The 16623-nt window shown below is 36.8% G+C and overlaps 3 protein-coding genes across 3 annotated transcripts in view; 2 read left to right on the top strand and 1 right to left on the bottom strand.

Moving 5' to 3' along the window:
* Positions 1 to 16623, top strand: part of GLRX2 (glutaredoxin 2) — a 375306-nt gene that overhangs the window by 280765 nt on the left and 77918 nt on the right. The window lies entirely within an intron of this gene.
* CDC73 (cell division cycle 73) overlaps positions 1 to 16623 on the bottom strand; it is a 122975-nt gene that overhangs the window by 36578 nt on the left and 69774 nt on the right. The gene's annotated exons all lie outside the window — the stretch shown is intronic.
* Positions 6142 to 14573, top strand: LOC104324712 (beta-1,3-galactosyltransferase 2). The gene is made up of 2 exons (XM_069789345.1): positions 6142 to 6726; positions 11680 to 14573. Exon 2 carries the CDS (start codon positions 11816 to 11818, stop codon positions 13082 to 13084), a length of 1269 nt encoding a protein of 422 aa, XP_069645446.1. The 5' UTR covers positions 6142 to 6726; positions 11680 to 11815; the 3' UTR covers positions 13085 to 14573.

Raw genomic sequence — 16623 nt, 5'->3', positions numbered from 1 at the left:
AAATCATGTACTTGAGGACCAGGAGTCCTGGTGACTCTGACTCTACATTAGGAATTTATGTGGAGAGGGAAAAAAAATAAAAATCCACAGGCTCATGAAATTAATCTAGAATCTTACACAGATTACAGAAGGAATTATGAACACCATTACTTGGACAAAAAGCACAATTTCTACAGCACTGTTTCCTTTTCCTTGGACTTTGCTAAAGGAATGCTATCATTTAAGTTTAACATGAATTTAAAAAGTGGAAAGACAAAGTCTCTGCAAGACAGACTGATAACTAGGAGTATGCAAAGTCATTTTGTATAGTAACTTGATTTGTTTGTTCATCAGAAGCATATACAAATGAACATTTACTTCCAAAAGATTTTTGCCACAAAACAGAATTAACTTGGAAATAACTAGAAATCAGTTCAATGATATTAAGCACACTACCTGATAAAACTCAGCACATACTATAATCAGCTTTTCATCAATATACACTGACTGGAAACTACTTCAAGTTGACAGAATCATTTATACGGAACAACATTAGGAAAAAAACAGATACAAGAAGCTGGCTGGCCAAGCTGAAGTAGTTCTATCAAACTACGTGGTATGCAGGGTGTTCGGAGTAATTTTAGTTCCCCCAACACGTCAAATAACAGGCAGCAGGGAACTGCTCTTTGAAGCGGACTTATGTTCCATTTTATGGTCCAAGTCTTCTGTGGGCTATGAACAAATAGTGTTCAAATTTATTACAAGGAGAAACCTCTTGGATCACTGGAGAAAGGATTTTTCCACAGATTTTGTTGGTTTTGCTAGTTTAAGCATCTGGGCTTGAAGAAAAGGCTTCAGGCATTTAAGACACATGCTAAAACCTTTGTTATTTCTGTTGTAAACCCTGCATGTCCCACAGAATTAGCTGCAAATGAGGATACCTAAGGAATGGAACTGTAGGAATTAATGTACTAAAGCTACTGAGGAAATGTGACAGATAGAAAGAGTCAATACAGGTCTCAACCCCAAGACACATGAGATTGACAGCTCTGAAAGTCCAGCTCTTCAATTTCACATTATTTGACATAAACTAAACATCTGCATCACCAAGTTCAACTTCAAATCCAGGAATTTGAGGATGACAAAATGCCTCCCTATTCACATACAAACTATATATACAGGGAAAAAAAACGTAGCGAGCAGATGAACAGTTGGAGCTGCTAATCTCCTCATCAAGTCTCACAAAAAACCCCTACATAGCTCATCCAGCAGTCCAAGGAAGAGTACTGGGCAGGAGGTCTGCATCCTGGTGATGAACCTGATGGGCCAAGACTCTTCAAATCCTTGAGAGAGAAGTGCCAGATGCCTCGAGAGCCTGAAGATAGCCTAATGGAAAAGGGTCCTGCTGTACCTGTTGCAGGAAGGAACCAGGCAGAAAGAAGGGGCTGGACAGGTGGTAACAGCTGGAACAATGCATTTTTCTCCTTAGGCATAAGAGCTGGTAGTATATTAACTCCCATAGGATACTATCATCCTGCTTGAAGAGATTTGATACATAGTATCAGTTCTTCCCAAAGCCTCACTTTCTGTAAGAATTTAAGTTTCCATTTCAAATTCTCATGCTGGGGGTCTGAGGGTGGGTGTTAGGGGTAAGTCATAAGGTAAGGGGAAAAGCAGAAGTCTATTTTCCACAGTTCTTTAAACTGCCTGCAAATGTTTGGTACTTCTGCTGGTTGGCCTTCCCTCCCCTTCTGTGCTGAAGCAAAGCTTCATAAAGTCCCTGCTCTTCTCCGAATGCAAAAGAACACTTGTGACAGGCTGAAAACATTACTGCTGGCACTGGCTTATCAGTTCATCAGGGGAGAACTGCACAACCAAAAATACTGCACAATACAAATGAAATTGTTGTCCATACACTGGAAAAAAAAAAATCTGCATTTAGCACTTGAGATGAGCAATAATTAGATGCAAAGCCTGGGGGAAGACATGAAAAATTGGAACACAGAAAAGAAAAAGCTGTAATAAAGCAAACAACACATTACTGAGGAAAGAAACGTGTCTGGACAGTAGTCCAATACACAAAATTTGCATAGCACACAAAACCAGAACAGAAATAAAGTAGACCAAAACCATTTTGTGCTTTGGCTTTTCAAATGAATTTTGAAGCATTCCAAACCTGTGTTCCTCAAAAGGAAGCTGTGATCAGAGAATGGATTGAATTCCAGTTGGATACCTAGAATGTCAGTTTACTTAATAAAAAAATATAAGCTTTAGAATTATGAAACCTCCCCTTGAAATGTTTCCTAAGGCAGACAGAATAAGAAGCACCCTCCTGACTTGAAAAGATCACTTGGTCTTCTCTCTCTCTCACAGCTTTGCAAAGTTACAGGATGTGCTTATATTCCTTATTGAATGATATAACAATTATCAACTACTCATTAGCAAACAAAAACATGCATGTTTCAGAATAACTGGAAACCTTTTCTAGTTCTATTAGCAATTTGGATTGATCTATATTGCTGCATTTCTGCTTTAAGACATTCAAAGATTAATGAAATTGCTAAGTTTATGGCTTGGGTGCAATTAGAATAGAGTGCAAAATCTTGGCCATTTAGAAAAAATTTAGCAAGTGTAAGCTGGATTTCTCAACTAGCTAAACAATGGTGGAAATCTGCTAAGGAAAATAAGGCAGGCAATACTGACACTCGTGGTCATTTCTAGACTGCTCTTTTTCACTCAAACATGCTCGTGATAGCTAAGAAACATGTTGGGATCACAAGGTAGCCAAGCAAATTACAAATATTGTACAACCCTGTCCTCTCCACTCTAAGTGACTTACAGAAGAAGTATTCTTTTTGAAGCAAAGAACAGAATGGCCACTGGCCATATACATAATAATTCTTAACACAGAAAATTAAAACTAATAATAGTACAATTTTTCTACAATAAAATGGAATAATCTTTGCAAAGTATTCATGGAGTATTCAGATAACACGGTCCGTATGGGAACATTCAGTTGAGAGGTCTGATATGATGTACGTACTTAGTTAAACTTTCATGGAACTCATGGCCACCAGGCAGAAATCGACCAAGCAGTACACACCTGACTATCGCAACCACTCTAAATTGATTTGAGAAACTTCTGTTAATGGTGTCAAGAGACCTTTATTTAACAGCTCAAACTTAGGGTCTGTTTTTTTAAAACCAGTTAGACAAGATTCTACTGATACTCTCTGAAAATGACATGTAGGAAGTTTAAGGTTTTTTGAAGAAAATATTCCAAACTTACACGCCTTTGTTACGCATAAGTACCTTTTGCATAGTTCACAGTTGTCACATGCACAGGTTATTCTAAGTAGACATCTTTTCCAACTCCTTGCATCTGCTTCTAGCTTTGCAGAACTCACTAAAAAGTCAAGCTTTCACTTGGCCACAGTAACTCTGTAGTGTTCCTTACTCACAAACTGCACATCTTTACATCAGAGTAACTCCTTCTTAGTCTTAATAGATGGCAGCATTTCAAACACTAACATTGCAGCTTCTAATTTAAGATGTAACCATAGTAACATTACAGAACATATTACTCCTTGGATCAAGAATAAGCAGTCCACTGACCCCTTTACAGTGAGATTTAGCTGAAATAAAGCTCATTCCAACCTCCAGCCCAGCAAGATTACTCAAAACTTCAGGTCATATTTCCAGTACAAAGTAAGCTCTGCCCTCCTGAAATACCCAGAAACATACAGTATCACATAAAAGTAGTAAAGAAGAAAGTGCTATAAAAGAAAAGGAATTTCTTCCTGAAACTTTCATTCTCTAAAGCTAGATCAGTCACACCGAGATAGAAGGTAGCAGAAAAATCACTTTTCCTTACTTTTCTGTAAGATGAGCAAAGACCTGCTCATCCTTTAAAAGTAAAGAATTAATGAACAAAAGAAATTGTTCATTAAGCTTTAAGAATTCAATATTCAATTTGTTCACATGGCAAGATGACAAATATTACACATAACACCAAGCAACAGCTCTGCCTGAACTTTAAAACTATGCACAAGTGATACGGTCATCTAATTAAAAGGCAAAACTGTTATCTGTTCCCTTCTAAATTTACTTTAAAACAGGCTATACATAGAAAAAATGGCCCTTAGGATTTTTTTGCCTTTAATATTTACTAATGAGTATTTACAGAAAAATAAAGACAGCTCTGCCCACCCCAATATGTAAACATACCACATAGAACTCACAAATGTTCGGAGATACACTTCAGGTATAGCGAAGCAGTAGTAAATAAAGTGGAACACTATGGATTTTAACCATTCTGTTTGGATTTAGACTTGTTTCCTGAATACAATTTTTTGTGTCTTATCTGAAAATTCAAAAATCAGAGGCAGATTTACATGCTGGTTTCAAAAAAAAACATTACTTGCTTCTATGTAAATCAACACAGGTAGGGTAAGTTAACCACATGAATATCTTACTCGATTTCCTACTCGTAGCCCAGAATACAGAAAACCGGTAATACTCCTAGCCAAACTGTCACATGTTTGTAAACATAGAGCAACAGATTATATAAAGTTCTGTATATTATACAGGGTAAGGATAAGAAAGCTTTGTGTGTTTAAGTGGAAAATTCAGTAGACTGAGCACACATGCAACCTTCAAAGCACTGATTCTCAGTTATTCATAGAAGTCCCAGAACAGTAAGTGATGCTGGACATAAGTCTCTCCTCTCACTCCACCGCCCCACTGATATCCCCTCCATTTTTTAAATACAAAGTTTTTAGTGTGGAGGATACACAAGTCTTTACTGATATGCATGCTATGTTTATAATTAATATTTTGGGAAGATGCTCATGCTCCTAAAATATCCTCAAATAGGATCACAGGATTTGTGCAAATTGTCATTAGGATACGAAATGCATCCATTAAAAACAAGACTAGATTAATAGAGAAAGTTAGTGTACATAGGTGATTTAGTGAGGATATAAATCTGATTATGTTTCTAGTAAATTATCAGAATATGCATCTAGAATAGTAAAACACACTGACTGCCTGGGGAAGCCTCATTTGCAAGTAAAGGATGTACCTACCCCCAATCCTACTAACCAGAGATACCATATGATAGAACAATTATATTTTCTTTATCCTTTGGCAAAAAAAAAAAAAAAAAAAAAACCAAACCAAAAACCCAAACCACCACACACCAAAACCAAACAAACAAAAAACCCCCAAAACCACAGACCACCCCCCCCCAAAAAACCCACCAAACAAAAAACAGTCTAAAGAGCTAGTCATTAACTTCTCAAAATAGCATGGACAAACACAGTGACTAATAAATACTTGGGTAAGTCTGCTGGTAGCTTTCTATTTTCTGAGCTATCTATTGTGATATTTTATTTATAACATATAGTAAATATAATAAGATGCTTCAACATAGAAGGGCGAGTCATTGAAAGGACAGAAATGAAAGGAACACAAGTTTCATTAGGACCAGAGAGACAAATTCTATAATATAGGTATGTCTGTAACAACAGACATTTTAGATCCATCAATAATTAAAATCAAGTGCCCCCGATTCTGCAATACCAGACTTCAACCTTTACCAAGGAAGAAAGCCATTATCAGCAGAAAGGCAGCTTAACAGCATGTGCTTATACATTAGTGTTGTCCAGCTTAATTGACTAACCTAAGATTACAAAAAGCAGCTTTTATAGAGTAAGCATATGTAAAGGAAGTATGAGCAAAGAAATACATTTTTATGTTTTCTTTGGCACGAAGGCACAAAAGATTTATACTTTAAGAGAGCCAAATGGGTTAAAACAAGCTTCGGTATTTAAATGCTTATAATTCCTTTGCACTGCAGAATAGCTTTTGGAATACGGGAATAGAACATCTAGTATTAAATATCCCCTAGAGAATCATAAGTTGCAGTGTCAAGGAAAAGTGAAAACAATTTGAAAAAACCCTCAATCATTCATTTAATAATCATACAATTTTTATACTATTCACCTATCATTGTGCTTGAACCGAGTATGTAACATTTATCAAATAGGAGCAAGAGCCTGTAAAGCTTTCTGACTGCCTTTGGATTTAGTCAAAATGAATGCAAACAATCACGTGGGATTCAGCCAAGCAATGACGTTAAATTCTGCTCTGTCAGAAGACAGCATCTGTCAAAGCCCACATTTAAACTGCTGCCTGCGCAGCAGCTGAAGAACTACAGAATGGATTTTATAGACCAGAATCCTTGGTTAAAACAGCTCAAAACCATTTCTATTACCGCCTAGCAACAATGAAGGAAGGAATAGAGGGAAATCCTGTTACTGAAGGCAACTGAAGCACTATGCGCTAGCACTCCCTGCTAACATTACCATTAGAAATATGGATACTGAGGAGAAGAGAACACAGCACTGCATTGTCCGACAAGGGAAACACCAGATGTAAAAGCTCCAGTACATCGGCTGAGAACGCCAGACAGCCCCGATCAGAACAGAAACAGGAACTACTGTCCTTTTGTTTGAAGGATGAACAAAAAGTCCCAAGACAAGGACAACACTTATAAGCAAGGAAGGTAACACAGCAACGAGCAGACAGATGGACAGACTGGATACTGTGAAAAGCAATCGCAGGAAGCAGACTGTTGGGGGATGTGCGCATGTTTGATAGCATCTTTTTTGCTGAAGTGATGGCGTGCAAAAACTATTTTATGTGGGTATAATCCTCGCACCATAAATGGCCTGACCAAGGAAGGTATGTCAAATCCTTGTGTGTGATATGCATTGCATTGTCTGTTACCTTTTCAGCCATTACAGATAATGATTGTTACTAATTTGCAGAGCCCTGAGATAACAAGTCTCTGAATAGGGAGAAAGAATTCGAGCAGGTTTTCCTCTCCCACAGCAGAATGTCACTACCTTTACACTTAATAAATGCATTGCTTACAGCCTGCACAAGGTTGCTGTAGCTGGAGAGGAGGGATTAAAGGGATAATGTAGCTACTGTAATGACTGCTTTTAACTGAGAAATTAAAAACTCAAAGCCCTCCAATATAGAAAAAAACAGAGATCCTTTCAAACTAGGTCAGAATTAATCTTTACCTGAAGTAATTTTAAAACATTGGTAAAATGTCCATGATGCGACACACTGAAAGCACTGAACCATCAAAACAGACCATGCAGTCAAATTACATTATCTTAAAAGTACCTTCAGACTTTCTTACACTTGCTCCCCCCCCGCCCCGAAACACAAGCAAAATGTAATCAGGTTAATATCAGCCAAGCATACATAAACTGGGAGCATGCAAAAGATTGGACATGATTTAAACCATCAGCTGTGCAATCAGGCACCACATTTTACAAGAAACATCAGGCTGCCCGACATCCCAAAAGGAAACCTTCAAACACTATACACTCAAAATGGTGAGCATGTAACTTATCTCATGCCATCATTACAATTTCTGTTTAATATGAAAACATTGACTGTTTAACTTGGATTGTAAAATGACATTCCATCTAATTGCCATTCATTTCTATTTATTGTTGAAATTTAAATACTTCATCATTAGTGGCAAACAAACAAGATGAGTATTTGCAATACAAATTTAAGACCTAAACCTATAGGAATTTAATACACCACAGAAAGAAAGTGCTTATCTGCAGAATCTACCAATAAGCTATAACAAATCATTAAAGGTCAATATAAATGTACTTTCTTTGCCCAAGGCAATGCTAACATACAATAAAACAACTGCAACTGGAAAGAGTTCACATACCTAAGGATGCAGCATACAACAGTCACTGGTTTCAGATCACACTTAAGACATTTAGAAGATAAAATCACTTTCCAGAACTTTTAAAACAAACAAACAAAAAATCTACCCTCAAGCAATACTCCTGCAGAAGCATGCCTAGCTAGTGGTGTGACTTTCGTACCTGACATTTAAAAACCTCCACATCAAACCTCATCCCGAGTACTGTTTCGTGCAAAAGATTAATGCAGTTTGTAAGTGACCTCAGGCACATTATCTGAGGCCTAATATGAAACTGCTGCTGCTATTTGTCAGAATACTGACTCAGGCTGCCTTTTGAACTCTTCCCCCTAATTAAAGAGTTTGCCCACACAGCTAATCAAAATATGAAAATCCAGGACATGTGAATAGGAAGTCAAATGCTTCAATCTGCAAAGCTGTAATTATAGAGCAGAACTGAAAGTACAAGGAACAAAAACACCAGCAGAGCACAGACCACAAATAAAAATTCAAGAGGCATTCACAGTTTATCTATTTGGCATTTGATAATGCATCAGTGACTACACAGTCAAGTGCCAAAAATGAAGCAGAATTACTATAAATCATATCTTCAAACTGCAGAGTTACATGCAACAACACACTTTCAGAGGACAAGGTGATTGCATAGAGACCTTTTGCTATACTTAGGTTTTCTTACCTTTTGCAATACTTAGGTTTTCTTATCTACTGCCATTCGTTGCTGCCTGTTCATAAGCTTTCCGTGAAATGAAATTTTAAATATTTGGGCAAAAGCAGTAACGCTTCAACCCTAAATAAAGTGAGAGAAAATAATATTTTTATGACGCTATTTGATGGTGTTTTTAATATATGTTGACAGTTGTTTACATTATTTTTAAACAATGCATCCTAGCAAGGACTATTTTTTCAAAGGTACAATTGTTATTGCTGTATTTCAAATTCTTAATACCCACTGTGTGTTTTGGAATGTTTTACACCTGAATTACAAAGAAAATGAGATACAAAGTTACTTGGGTTTTTTCAGTCAATAGTTTTATGAAGCTGAGAAATAGATGTGGGTCCTTTCCCTATCTATACAATGCCTTTCTAAAGGGCAAACAGCCTGAAGATTTTCTAGGAAACTCCCCACTTTGAAAAATCATGGAAACATGTAAGTGAGAATGACTCTCTTTACATTTCTTATGATTGTAGTTCCATCCCTCACTACAAAACTTATTTTAATATGCACAAAGTGAGCATGCAGCCTACAAAAAAAAAAAAGAAAAAAAAGGGGGGGGGCAGGGAGGGGGGGATGTTCAGCCATTACAACTGCCTTTTCTGGGACACTTCCTCAGTGCATCATGGAAAGACAGCATCTGAAAACAGTCTTCAGTTTACGCAAATATTACATAACTTAAGATTCTCACTTTTGACTATTGCCATATGAAAGTAGGTGCACAACAAAACACTACCTGAATTAAAAATTAAACACTGAGTAGTAATGCAGTGCAGATTTGCATAAGCATTTGCACCTAATGACTGCAGTTTTAGAAGTGGAACAATTCAGTGTGACAAAATTGATCTGAATTCTAGCCGCTACTTCACATTCGTGAAATTCTGGTTTTTACTTTCTTCCTAAACTGTATGCATGCAATGGAATGGTAATTAATCAAATATTCTCAGTGTTGCCCTCCAAACTGCTATCAAACAATTATTTTCCCTGAGATCTAGGGTACCCTTTGAAGTGGCATTTATGTTTGCTTATGCAGAGATATTCTTCACAAATAGCTGAGTGTTCATTTAAAACTCACTGCATACTGCAGAGAAACTAAAAATTGTTAGTTTTGAGGACAGGCTTTTATTTTCAAAGCATGCAAAAGCAGGTGCAAGTGGTGAGATAAACATAAGTCTTCTACATTTGGGGCTTATTTTCTTTTACATAAGGATAACGTCTGAGTTGAACACCAGCATAAAAAGAGTAGTGTGGAATTTCAGGTTAGTTCTCAAGCTACATACTTTAGACACATGTGTTTAACAGCTGCAAATTGGAAAATAATTTTTAGAAAGACAGCTCCGTCTCCATAAGCGGCATCAGTCCCAAGCACTTTAAAAAAATAAAATCAGAAATACTTTCAGGGAGCTTGAAAACAAAAATTCATGAATGCTGTGTAACAGCACAACGACAGGGAAGAGCTTACTAGATCACTAGGCAAATATTTTGCTCTTTCAGAAAGAGAATTAAGGAGCAGTGTCGCCTCTTCAGATACATTTACATTGTCACAGACCACAGTGAAAATCCCCACTTACTTGCTCCTCCTGCTGGAGGTTAGCCGGAGAGACCATTCCGACTCCGTGCAATACTACCTCCCCCTTGCTTCCAAATAACTGCGAATGAGGCATCTTCTGCATACATGCTATTTTGTTTATATATAAACTGACATACAGTAATTAAAATAAAGCTCGGTTATATGTCTCTCCCTACCCTTTTGAAATACAAATTTTCCCTTACATGAACCAGGCAGATTGAATGTTAAGTCACACCCATACAATTTAATAATATATTATTCAACTGCCATCTCATCTTAAATTACTTCCTTACAATGTAAAATCCTGTAATTTCCCATATAACATGTCACTTAGCTTTTTAATGCCGAAATTAATCCAAATATTGGTTTTAGAAGATAGCAAAGCAATTAATAAATTACACATCTATATTAGAAATAGCGTTTTCTACGGACTCTTGTTCAGCTGTCATCCTTTTTCCTACACAAAACCCTAGGGCCCAGAAATAAATTAGAGCAAATTGGAAATCACAAACGAATTGCTACTGTGCAGTGAAAGGTTCATTTACGAGATGATGTGATCAGCTTTTAATATGCAGCATCATGAAGCTGCCATATTGACTCTGCTCTTGAATATGAAAAAATTTTAAAAGAAAATGAAGTACAGACTACTTCGGCACTTTTTCCTACAGTTCCAGCTGCTGGTAACAATACTTGAAATTTCTGTATGATAACGGAAGTACAGTAGTTACGTATACACTTACAGAGAAAAAAACAAACCCAAAAATCATGTTCATCAGATAGCTTGCCAAAAACTTAGTGCTGTGCAATTTTACTTCCAGTTAATATGAACATTTACCCCAGATCTCTGCCTACTAAAAATCAACAGCTTCATTTTAATTCAGCTGCATATCAGCCTGACACAACAGCCAAGTATTCCATTCAATATTTTCCTTGATTGTGGAGTAAAAGGTTAAAGGTGCCAGAAAGGTGACCAAAAATGTTATCCTGCGTTACCATCTGAGGGCTGTGCAGTGAGGTTACCAGACCCTGAAAATTAATTTTGACAGGTGCATCTTCTCATTGACTTTCTGAACACAGTCAGGGCCGGTGGAAACACGCCAAGCAGTGTACTGTGACTAACCCAACTCTGCCACAATCAACCTTGCGCCGTCTGTCCCACCACCAATACATGACCATTTTACAAAAAGGGTTTTTAAACTGTGAGCCGTACTAGCCTCTGCATGTCAAATCAATTTTAATTAATGCCAATAAACCTTCCATCTGGTATCAAGGCCTTTTCATTCAGTCTCTCAAACACAGTACAAGTATCTCACAGTCAGTATATGTGAAGCTATTTATGTCTACTTCACACTTGTTCTGCTAACATGATCATTTCCCCCCCCCCTTTTATCTTTGCTACCCAAGACATCTGTCAAAACTTTTACCATGAAAAAAACATTTTTGAAAGCTAACAAATCCAATCAACTTTAATCATAAAACAAGGCTGGCTTTTAACATAAATCAAACCTTGTTTATATTAACATGGGCTATTAAAAAAAAACAAAAAACCTTACCTCAATTTTATGTTTGTATCTAGTTTTTCATTGTAACCTTTTATATTACAAGTGGATAAAATTGAAGATTTCTGATTTTCTTTTTTAAAAATCTTTGCAGAGTGAGCTATTTGCAGACAATTACTCAACATGAGCAAAAGAAAATGAATACCAAAGAATAGCAGTGGATTAAAAAACGATCGGAAAAGCTTTTTGCTTGGCCATTGTCTCATATCCCATCATTGGATTCTTACAACATGCTTCAGTGGAGAAGACGACACTGCTGCTTTGCAAAGATGACCTGGAATACCAAAAGGTCTCTGTTTCGCACCCATCTCATTGGCCTGATCTCTCTTGTATTTCTTTTTGCTATGTTTCTGTTCTTTAATCATCATGACTGGCTACCAGGCAGGGCTGGGTTCAAAGAAAATCCCATGGCTTACACTATACGAGGATTTAGATCTACAAAAAGCGAGACAAACCACAGCTCTATAAGGAACATGTGGAAAGACACCATACCTCAGACGCTCAGGCCTCAAACTGTCACCAACTCCAACGACACGGATCTGTCACCACAAGGAGTAACTGGTTTGGAAAATACCCTCAGTGCCAACGGAAGTATTTACAACAAGAAAGGTACTGGGCATCCGACTTCATATCATTTCAAATACATCATCAATGAGCCTGAGAAGTGCCAGGAGAAGACCCCTTTTCTAATATTGCTCATAGCTGCAGAGCCAGGCCAGGTAGAAGCTAGACAAGCTATTCGACAAACCTGGGGTAACGAAAGCCTGACACCTGGCATCCAGATTGTTCGTATTTTTTTGCTGGGGTTAAGCATCAAGATAAATGGATACCTCCAGCGTACCATACTAGAGGAAAGCAGACAGTACCATGACATCATTCAACAAGAGTACTTAGATACCTACTATAATTTAACCATTAAAACTCTGATGGGAATGAACTGGGTTGCATCTTACTGTCCACATGTTCCGTATGTTATGAAAACTGACAGTGATATGTTTGTCAATACTGAATATTTAATACACAAGCTTCTGAAACCAGAACTTCCTCCAAGGCACAAGTATTTTACAGGTTATTTAATGAGAGGTTATGCACCTAACAGGAACAAGGATAGTAAGTGGTATATGCCACCTGATTTGTATCCAAGTGAACGTTATCCTGTATTCTGCTCCGGAACTGGTTATGTTTTTTCTGGAGATTTAGCAGAAAAAATCTTTAAAGTCTCCTTAAGCATCAGACGTTTACATTTAGAGGATGTATATGTGGGGATCTGTCTTGCCAAGCTGCGAATTGATCCTATGCCTCCGCCCAATGAGTTTGTCTTCAATCACTGGCGAGTTTCTTACTCCAGCTGTAAATATAGCCACCTAATTACCTCCCATCAGTTCCAACCTAGCGAACTGATCAAATACTGGAACCACTTACAACAAAATAAGCACAATGCCTGTGCCAATGCAGCAAAAGAAAAAGCAGGCAAGTATCGCCATCGTAAACTGCACTAGAAGGACAACACTCCCTCTGTCAAATGTACTCCATGTGCAATTTGTAAATACTGCTGAACGCATGTACAGTGAAAATGGATGAGCTTAATGGGACAGCCTTTAGTTGATCCCCATCACATAGTGGAGTCTGAAAATTATTTTTTTAAGTTAAAAAAAGTATAGCTCTTGATAACACTACTATTATGAAACTATAACCAAAAGGTTTTCCCAGCAAATTTGAGGAAAAAAGAAGAGGGTATATAAGGATTTTTGTGTTAATGTGCAATAATAAGCATGCACACTTTGGTGGTACAATTGCTGATTTATGTGCCAATAAAATACAATTGAGCATATTTTCCACACTAAAATTTTATCTTTAAAAATGCATTCATAGCTCTAGTTCTCTTCAATGTAATGACTTCTTGTTATCTAGAATTGCTATAAAATGAAAAATTAAAAACTAAGGAAATGCACAAAGGGCAGATCAGTTTTACCTTCAAATACCACATTAAATTATTATATGCTTCTTTTAATGTACAATACATATAGCAATGTCACATTTACAATTTAGTAAGACACTACCAATGAACTCTAACACACTAGGAAAGTATGCCCTTAAAGTAGGTCCATTTTTTGAAGATTACTTATTAATGGTTAGGAAGGATAAATGAAATGAAATTTCAGAACACTGCCACTTTGTACATTACCTTCAGAAATGCAAGTGATGTTCTAGATTCAACTAGATTCTCCTCAAAAAGCTGACTAAAAGTTACTTAATACCCTAGAAGTCATAGGGCAAGGTCCTAAAATCTGGTGCCAAGTAACATTCATCTTGGTATCTTTGTGCAAATTCATTGAATCTGCTATTGATTTCCTTACATAACTTTAAGGTAACTCAAAGGCTGATCAGAAATGCAAAATGGAACTTCAAGTATTTCACCGTAGTCTCAAAAGTGTTCCATTTTGTGGAAAGAGGGAGAAAACCAACCAAATCTTTGTTGATTTTACTCTTTCCTGCCTGCCAAAAAAAAAAAAAAAAAAGAAAAAAGAAAAAAAAAGATCAGTCAAGTGAAAACAGGTCTGCTAGAGAAAATTAAGCCACTCACCTTACTTTATAGGTGGGGAAGACTATAAGGTCATAATAAGATTGAGAGCTCCAGATAGCAATATGGGCAAGAACAAAATCTAAGCAATTTTAAAAATTAAAGCCACAACATGTACCATTGAAAATAAAGTGTGAGAAGTAGGTTAAATCTATTTACAGGTTTCCAGTTTCCTAACAAACAGAACATTTAAAGCTTATTTTCCAACAAAGTTACAGCAGAGTTATATCAGATTCAGGTTATTACTGTTTTGTCACAGTGCCAGGGTAAGCAATACCCACCTCTGATTTAGCAGCAAACAATGGAACTGTGGTTAGTTTTCTGTTTGACTGGGACTTTTTAATTGGACAAAATACAAATATTTGATGTACTTTTATTATTTAATAAAATTGATTATATTTATGGTCTTCAGACTTCACTTTTTATGGGAAAGCTGCTCAGGATGAAATACATTTTTAGCTTTAGCATTACTTGACTTTTCTAGTGTTCCCTAGCTCTTAAAGCCTAGTTTTCATACCATGCACAATACAGAGATCACAGCAGGGTTTTTTTTCCTTTGTAATGAAAAGACAAATCATATTACTAAGCACTCTCAGCAGCCCTAAGGCTGTCTGTATGCAGGAACTCACACACACAGAACAGAGCGTATTGCACTGGACTAGCCCTCTAAAGAGGGGTATGGAAATTTGCTCGTCACCGTTTTTTTGGTGATCCTCCACTAAGTTTTGTCATCTGCTGTATTTGAGGTATGATAACTATACACCTGTGCATTTCCAAGATACCTCAAATTGTAGAAATGTCCATTTCTGGGGAAAGTAAATGTGTGTAAAAACATTAAATCTCTGCAGAAGAGACTTCTCGAACTAGATTGAAAGTGCATCCACCTAGTTTATGTGATGACTATTGGCATTCATGTGACACAGATGCAAGCTGCATTAGAAAAAGTCTTTGGGAGCATTCTTTCAACACCCATCTGTAGTTTTCTTCACACTCAATCTACCTGCTTCCTTCCAGCCAATGCAGGCCACAGTTAATATTACAGCTGAAAGCCACCTGGCTTAAGTTAACTATATGGAAGCTTTACATAATAATGTGAGCTTTAGACAACTGGAATGTGTTGAACGCCAGCTACTACTCAAGGGTATTCAGTTCTGGAAGATGTACAATCCCCTAAGTGGCCTCTCCCCAAGTAATGCTGGCCAAGAACATAGTCCATCCTCTTAGCAAGGACTTCAACACTGTTCCCTGCCTTCAGCACTTTCAAGCTAGATTGTAATGTACTCTACTTGGATTTTACCAACTCTGGCTAGTTCAAAATGTTGTTACTGGCTTCTGGGTATAGTCCAAGAGGTTAATAACTAAACCTTAAATAGTTTGGCATTTGAATCAAAGTTTGGCAGCCAAACAACCTCTCAGGTACTCCACTTTGGAGCTCCTGCATGATGCCGATCTGCTGGAGCTTGGCAATGCCTATGAGTTCAGTATATCAAACTTCTTGCTAGCTAAAATACTAGTGAGGAGTACAAGGCGTTAAATTAAAAAAAACCACAACATTTTTAATGTCCTTTTAAGGATCCAACATAATTTTTGAAAAATTTGTATTAACGTTTGGGTGTAAGTTGAAACTACTCTATAAACATATTTGAATTATTATCAAGACAGCCAAAGGCTACTTAAATCATTTATATCCAAGTACTGTTTTCTTGCACAGTTCATTACAAAGCTTTCAGAAGCAGGAGGGACAGCTTGTATGATGAAATATGCAATTATGGAATGAAATATCTACATTCCTTTCTCTGAATGTTTTTACTGTTTTCTAGCTTGTGTTTAAGCTATTTGCTCACTCTACTGGAATATAAAAACAGATCATGTTAAAAATAGTGCAATCATGATTTATATCATTAAAGTCTTTGACAAGTTCTCTCACTTCCGTTCCCTATAAAGCAAGACCAAAAAAAATGCATTTTCATTAGCAATTGGATACAAGCTTGTATCTAAAAGTCTAACATGTACGCAATGCAGAAAAAAAAAGGATGTAACTAGTTTACTCATTGAGGTATAGAAGTTTGTATATTTGCTGTAAATATTTTTACTTCTCTGTGTGTCTGCTTCAGGTTGAAAACAAACAAAAAGTCATGACTCAAAACTTACTATAGAAAAAAACGCAATATCATCAATACCATCATTATGGAAAAAAAAACCAAACAAACTTACAAAAGTGAAGCACACATTGATACTAGATAACCAAAATGAAGTCCTATAAAAATTGTAATGTGCCAACAACAGAACTGTTCCTTTCACATCTCTAATTAAATCAGTAACGTGGGTTATTTGCAGATCACACATCAACAGATTTGAGCATGGAAAATGCACAACTACAGGTTTGAATGTGATGCAACTGATCCTACTCCCAGTCATTGACCAATATTTCATGGGTAAAGTTCACGATCTGTTCTA

Source organism: Haliaeetus albicilla, chromosome 8 (genome assembly GCF_947461875.1).
Source record: "Haliaeetus albicilla chromosome 8, bHalAlb1.1, whole genome shotgun sequence".
Classification (NCBI taxonomy): domain Eukaryota; kingdom Metazoa; phylum Chordata; class Aves; order Accipitriformes; family Accipitridae; genus Haliaeetus; species Haliaeetus albicilla.
The sequence above is the reverse complement of the archived record's forward strand: the minus strand, read 5'-3'. Positions and strand labels throughout refer to the sequence as shown.